General features: G+C 42.2%; 1 protein-coding gene across 3 annotated transcripts in view; it reads left to right on the forward strand.

Moving 5' to 3' along the window:
• Nucleotides 1-934: 934 nt before the first annotated feature.
• Nucleotides 935-7,555, forward strand: part of dacha (dachshund a) — a 144,063-nt gene continuing 137,442 nt past the window's right edge. For all 3 annotated transcript variants that reach the window (XM_076274555.1, XM_076274556.1, XM_076274557.1), the window contains exon 1: nt 935-1,550. In XM_076274555.1, the coding sequence (XP_076130670.1) occupies nt 1,072-1,550 (479 nt within the window). In that variant the 5' untranslated portion in view covers nt 935-1,071. The remainder of the gene's footprint in view (nt 1,551-7,555) is intronic.

A 7,555-nucleotide genomic window follows, 5' to 3' on the forward strand; every position in this document is an offset into this window, starting at 1 on the left:
AGGCAACATGTATGAAAGTAACAGTAGTAGGCAAGCAACTTTTGCGGGACAAGGGAAAGTGAATGCATTTATCCGCAGTGTTGTTTTCCACGGGTTTCCACTGCGTCGAGTAAACACGGTGTTGTTTTTACTTCTGGTTGCGCACAGGAGTGTTGTCTTTTTAAAGCAGACCACAGGTCAAATGTAGAGGACGTAGTTACAGAATGAACGCAATGGTGGTAGCCTACGTTTAAAAAATCAGCCTGACTTAAATGTAGGCCTATGCTTACGTAGAGTCTGAGGTGCAGTTGTAGTTTGTGACTTATTTTTAACGAACTCAAATAATAAATGTAGCTTATACAATGTTTAGGGACGCCGGATCTAAAAAGCAAAGCATGCAATTGCGAAAATCATATTTTAGATTCATAATAATACAAATCGGAGCTTCATATGCATAATTCGAAATCATTCCAAGGATGCCGACACATAACTAGCAATGAAGTGTACCTTAAGAAAAAAAAACAGATAAATTAAAACTCAGTATCTCTCTGTTGTTAACTTGATTTACTGTTTTCTATAGCCTTTGACCGGATGAGACACACAGTAGGTTATTCTATAGGCTTTTATACGGCATCGTACAGTGATACTGTCTGTATGTGTTGATAGAAAGCATGATAATATATATCCATGATCATCACTGATTTAATAGTTCGCGATAAGTTCAGGTCTATGCGCCGATACTGTTGCAGCAACTAATGACTCTTTGTGACCCGCCCTTTAAAGACTGAACACCAATGGAATTCTCGGGCGTATGTTATTGCCTTCCTTGTTGGGAGACAGCGATGTCACTCCGCCTTGCAGTGGGCTGGCTAATTGAAGCCCTGAACGCAGGAGTGCTCATTGTACACCGACTTCCCACTTGCGAGGTAGGTAGCCTATTTGCTACTGCCGACAACTAGACCCGACCACGGTTGCATGTGAACCATCAAGAACGAAGAGAACCAGCGCGAGGAGAGAGAAAAGCGCAAGAGGGTGTACGTACGAGCGAGAGAGAGAGAGAGAGCGTACAGAAAGGAAAAAACTTTAGTAACTATGGCCCTGTCAGCAACTCCCCCGGTGCTTTCGCCGACCTCCACTCCGGGGTCCGGCGGCTTATTCCGCCCAGATCCCCTGTACTCTAGTCCCGACGAGTCTCCCAGACTGACAAGCAGCATGATCAACTCTTTCATCAACAGCGGAGGCGGCGGTGGTGGAAACGGGAACAGCTCCAGCGGCAATAACGAGTGCAAAATGGTGGAGGTCCATGGGGTCAAAGTAGCCTCTTTCACCGTGGACGGTCAGGAGCTAATATGCCTGCCGCAGGTTTTCGACCTCTTCTTGAAACATCTGGTCGGAGGGTTGCACACCGTGTACACCAAGCTGAAGCGCCTGGATATATGTCCCGTCGTCTGCACCGTGGAACAGGTCCGTATCCTTCGCGGTCTCGGGGCTATTCAGCCCGGCGTGAATCGTTGCAAACTCATCTCCCGCAAAGACTTCGAGGCTTTGTACAACGACTGCACAAATGCCAGGTAAGTGAATACAGTTTATTTTAGACCAGCTCACTTTTCCCTGTTCACAAACTGCATGAACTTAATCAGTCAAGTAGGCTTGGAATACCGCGTAACGGAAAAGTTTCCAAAGTTACTTTCCAACCCTTCCCTCTGGCTCCGTGATGATCATGCAATGCAGTCTACATAATACCCGCATTCGTATATATCATTTTGATTAATTCTTGTGCTGTTTTATGTTTTAAAGATAAATTAAATCACGACTTTTGTCTGTAACTTTCAAACTTTAAATCCAACACCTGCAAGTCACCTTGCAAAGTAGGCTAACAGCACCTGCACATCTGGCCCCTCCCCCTGCCCTAAAATGTTATTTATATTGTATATAGGCTTTATGTGCATCCATATGCTCTCCTTTAAATGAACTGGTAAATGTCACAATAGGCAGTGTAACTGATGGACACTGGTCATATTTAGGTGCAGGATCAAGAGTCTTTGGTTTCCTTCTCTGGCTCTCCTGTGAAAATATCCTATTTCAGGGCAGAAAGGGTAACTGACAGCTTGAGATGAATTCATGAGGGTTTTATTTTCCTATTCTTTGTTCCTCCGAATACAGTCCAAGCATGTTGTGGATGAACCAGAACTGTGATTGCTAAGTCAAATAGTGGCTCGCACTAAATTGATCAGTTGATCATCCACCACTGTTCGCGCTTTTGCCCCTTCAAATGTGGTGTTGACCCAGCATTAACCTTCATTGTGGCGCAGCGCATCACCCTAATGACAACATATAATGCAGGATAATTAAATGTTGGCGAAGACGGGTAAATGAAATTGGAACTACATGAAAGACGAATACAACAAAACAAATATGAAGATTATTTAAAGTGTATTACCACCGTATTTAAATAATAGTTATATGTAGTATTTTATTTCACTGATTGAGGAATGTATGGGGTCTGTTAACTGTTGAAAGTCGTCAACTTTTTCCCGTCGAAATGGTTTTAAACCTTTCACCGAAGTGCACGCGACAAATGAATGGACCTCATTATATAGCATGTCTACTTGTTATTAAAGTACTTCTGCTGTTAATTTTCTATAGTACAGTATTCTGCAGTACAGTGCTTCTACAGTAAATATTCAAGCTTCATTTAATCAGTGAAACTTTGGGTAGATAAACTTGTCTTAAATTCCCCAGTATGTTTATTCATATTAAGTATGCTTAAAGGATAATTGCAACGCGTAATTATTGTTTTATTTATTCCTTTTTTCCCACCCTATGAAATCAATAGGTTAATCCACAGCAATCTAGAATAGCGTTAGCGCTTTATTATGGTTCAAAGTCTCATTTAAACTCGCTGGGAAAGGAGAGCCGTTAGCGTTGACTTACTATCGCACTTTACAAAGATGTTACTTATGGGAAGAACCCCAAATGAAGCCCCTGGCTTGGCTACACCCTTTGACCGTGATAAATAAATCAATGGTGCAGGTCTGAATGAATCGTCGCCAATGGCTTCTAGGCTCAGTTTGGTGTCTTGGTGTTATTCTTAGCTTGTTATCATGACAGATGCATTAGTGTTCCCATGCTCTCCCAGCAATGTCAGCGAGTGAGAGGGTGTAGGATATGTGTGTGTGTCTGTGTGTGTGTGTGTGTGTGTGTGTGTGTGGCGCGCGCGGTGTGCGTTGTGTGCTTGTGCGAGTGTGTGTGTGTTATGGGGGAAGCAACTCTAAAGGGACCAATGACCCCTTTCCTCGAGACCTTTATCATCCCTGGACCTCGGGGCTTTGCTTTTATTGTCTGTTCGTACATAATTGCAACTTTTTTCAGCACATCACCTCAGGCCACTTTTGACAATAAGCCACGCTGATAATGTGCCACAAAAGACCAGGATGTCAATACACAAAAACATAAATGGCTTACAGAGAGAGAGAGAGAGAGTGAGAGTGAGAGCAGGAGCTGCAGCCAGCATTACATTTCGAAATTGGTTACACCTATTTTGGATTGTCAAATTTGTGTCAAATCAAACATTGACTAAAACATTATGTGACATTTGACTAACATTCATATCAAATGAAATGTGGTCTGAAATTAAAATGAGTTTTAAGGGTATGGTAGCCATATCCTGGATTGTGTTATTAGCTACTTACGTGCAGTGTAAAAAAGGTAAATGTATTCACGATGACAAAATAAAAATACTTTTATTTTACTTTTATTTTAATGTCTAAATTTAAACACTTAAATTTAAACACTTATGTAGAATTTTAAGTTTTATTTGGAGCAATGCTGCGTGGCCAACGCCAATGCATTCATTTGATATCCGAATTTTACCAGTGTGCGCAGGCCATGGTGTGCGTGTGTGTGTGTTTGTCTGCAGAAAATGCAATGGTCCTGTCTTTCGTCTTAACATGCGCTTTTGTATATCGACAGAACAGAGGGTGAGAGGTGTCACTCTACCGATTTTTCACTCTTTTGCGCTTTGAGATGGAGGGCAGAGATGTCCAGATGGCCAGTTTGGGCAGGGTTCGGTAATTAACCTTTTAGCAACGCCCTCACAACCTTCAGAATCCCCTAGTTGCGTTATTGGGGTTTGTATTGTGCTGAATCAATCTGTTGTGCACATCCAATCCGCAGATATGCGTGCGGGTGTGCACTGAGGGACAGAGAGTGTGACAAGTTTCAAATGATTGTTTACATATTTCTAAAATATGCATAAAACTGATGTAAGCTGTTGTTGATAATATACTTCGAGGGTATGTGCATGTATGTTTAAACGGTAACACTATAGTGAACAGTTCACCTCAGACAGATTGGAGCTACTGGCAGCTAATGAAATTGCCGTAGCAATGGGCCGCTCCCGAATTGAATTTGCTCATCGCCATCGTTCTTTTTTTTAACCTAGCCGCGCATCACCACCACCCTGGTTTTATAGTCAGATTTAAACATCATCCACTGTCCCACCACCAGATGGTTGTAACTAATGTGTTTGCGAACATCAGCCGTCCCCCTCCCCACCCCCTCTCTCGGCTCGACTCCCCTCCACTGGGCAAAGAGATGGAGAGATACGGCAGAGACGTGGTGAGAGCGTGCACTCATTACCGAGACCTCTGAGCGAAGGGTCGGCGTGAGCGGGATACGGCGTCACCGGGAGACACTTGAAAAGTAATCAAAACATTTCGACGGGATCTTTAAACTGACACGACCAATTTGAATACTGGGAGAAAATGTCCAAATCAGCAAACATTGGCGGCACTTAGGGACGCTTTTATGATTTCTCAGCGCGCAATTGATCTCCGGCGTTTTATTGCATTCATTATTTATTAAAAAGAATTTGCAAGCTAAACATAACGCTAAACTAGTTTGCACTTGGGGACTGCACTTAGGAAATTGAATGGGAATTGCATTAGAGACGAACATCTGTGCTATTTTTCCAATCTTGTGTTTATGGGGGAGTGTTTCTTCTCTCAAAGGTGTATTGGATTAGTCATTTAACTATTTTCCCACCAAGATGGAGAGAGACCAGTTTTGAGACTAAAAAGACAGCAGGTGTCAGATCTAGAATAACTGCTGTATCTCGGTCAGGGCCCGCCGCTTCAGTTCAGGCAGTCGCATCCAAATCCACACAGGACCCAGAACAGGCAATGATCAATTTCATGTAAATATTTGATTCTTCTGAAAGATTAACAGAAGTCATTTAACCCACCTGTATTCCTTTAGAGGACATTTTCAAATGTGTGCTTTAGTTCCTGTTTGCCCAGAAGGCAGTATAGCACCCCATAACCTAATGCAATAATGCATTGAAAAGATTGAAATCTATCAGTGGCAGGTTTTAACCCCCCTTTACATTAAACAGCACCAGGGATTTCTATTGTGTTCATTATAAATGTAGTCTTTATTGCACCATATGTGGAATTTAAGCCTGCAGGACAACAAAAAGGGTCACCTCTCTTACAATATTTACCACTTTTACAATGTGAAGGCTTTAAGCAAAGCCAATGAGCTTAGCCAGTGTGCTGCACTGACATATATTTAAGCATCCGTACAATGTCATTTTAGAAATCCTTTTATGATTACTCAAATGTTTGGTAGTTTGTTACAATTTTGTTTTGTTTCCTTTTCTCTTTTTTTTTTAGCTGAGTTCTCACTCCGTGAGGCTGTGCAGCACTAACTGTGTGTCAGTTCAGGGCAGACACATTGAATGATTTTGATCCTAAATGGAAATGTGTGCGCATTAGACACATAACAGACAAGACAGGAAAACTCACCAGATGGGGTTCAGGGAAATGCAGCAGTTGATATTGTATTGTGCTGCTGTTTGTTTTAAATGAAACCTTTTCAAATTAATTAATCGATTTTGATTACAATATCATCCAAGTTGATACAAACACTGCGGTTGTATATTAAGGCTAGTGGATGTTGGTTAGTCTGGCTTCAGTCTGAGTCTAATATAATTTGGTGGAACAAATCAGGTATAATATTTCATTGTCATCTTTTTGTGCTGTTTTTTTGTAGGCGTTTGTGTGTGTGTTTCCATAGAGATTTTACTACACTGTGTGCTGCAGGACATTTCTAATTCTCCCTTAGCCAGTCTGTAAGCATATGATGTGAAGACCAAATATATCCAAATATGTAACGGCCTCTTGTGTTTGTGTGTGTGTTTATGTCTGTGTGTGTGTGTGTGTGTGTGTCTGTCTGTTGGCCAGGGCAGCATGTCCATATGGACAGCTTCTTGCCCATGGCTTTGCCCGAGGCGTAGATGCCCACTCGTTGGAGGCTGGCACCCGGTTTGCCCCCCTTCCCCCAGGACCCCCCCCCCCCCCCCCAAACGCCCTCCCCCCCCACTCAGCCCATCCTTCCGATGTACCTTCCTATATCCTCAGCAGCATTAGAGATTGTCACCCCAGCCACGCCACCACACCTTAATGTCAACCATCAATTATACATCCCCTTTTTCTTTTATTGCGTATATGCTCTCACTGCCCTTTTTCTACTTTAAATAATAAATTAACCCTGTGCTCTCGCTGCGAAGGGTAGCACAAATGCCCACATCTCTCGCTCTCTTTTTCCTCCCTCTATCACACGTTCACACTCACACAGTGCCCACCTACACACACTCTCTCACTCTCTCACACACTCACACACACACACACACACACACACACACACAGGCACACACATCGTCTCTCTGTATGCTGGTCTTTCTCTTTTTGTGACTAGCCTCATGAAAAAGTTAAAGAGAGGTTTTGTTTTTCTGTTTAGATGGCATTTAAAGCAAGGCCCCTTGTGTGCCGTGTGTGTGTGTGTGTGTGTGTGTGTAGGGAGGGCAGAGAGGGAGAGAGAGAGGGAGAGAGAGAGAGAGAGGAAGGGAGTAAAGGAAGGAAGGAAGGAAGGGGAGAAATAAAAGAAATAATTTTGTGGGTAAATGTGATGGCTTAATGATCATGCTCATATGATCATTTACTGCGTTTGTCCACATGTAAATGAGTGTGCATTACATGAAGGGTCTGCGCTCGCACTTTCTGTCCTCTAGACTCACAGCAGGGGCTGCAGGGTGGCACAGGAGTAGGTAGACAAAGTCGATTTTCTAATGTCAATATTTTAAGCGGCGTATAACGGTTTGCTGTTTTTGGCCTGTTAATTAAGCGTTCCCTTTGAAAAAGGAATTAGCACTTCAGAGTTAGTAAGTGAAATGGCAATGGTGTCCTTTTAATATTCTTCCAATAATAACATCAACAATAACATTAATAATTACATTATTATAATTATTGTTATTATCATCATCATTATTATTATTATTATTATTATTATTATTATTATTATTATTATTATTATTATTCAACTCCTAATTCCTTTCTATGTCTTTGACTGAACATTCCTACATCCTCGACCTTTTCCCATGTAAGATTTATGGCACTCCATTGTAAAATCAAAGGTTGAAATACTTTGATATTTTTATGGCTGGGGCTACCTTGCCGAGAGACACAAGAGAGTGGCAGACAGAGTGAGAAAGAGAGGGAACTAGAGGGAGTGTGGG

The sequence above is a fragment of the Alosa pseudoharengus genome, unplaced genomic scaffold (genome assembly GCF_046254945.1).
Source record: "Alosa pseudoharengus isolate Yale_2024_CS ecotype anadromous, Long Island Sound unplaced genomic scaffold, YU_APseudo_1.1 YU_APseudo_1.1_scf_8, whole genome shotgun sequence".
In the NCBI taxonomy this organism is placed as follows: domain Eukaryota; kingdom Metazoa; phylum Chordata; class Actinopteri; order Clupeiformes; family Clupeidae; genus Alosa; species Alosa pseudoharengus.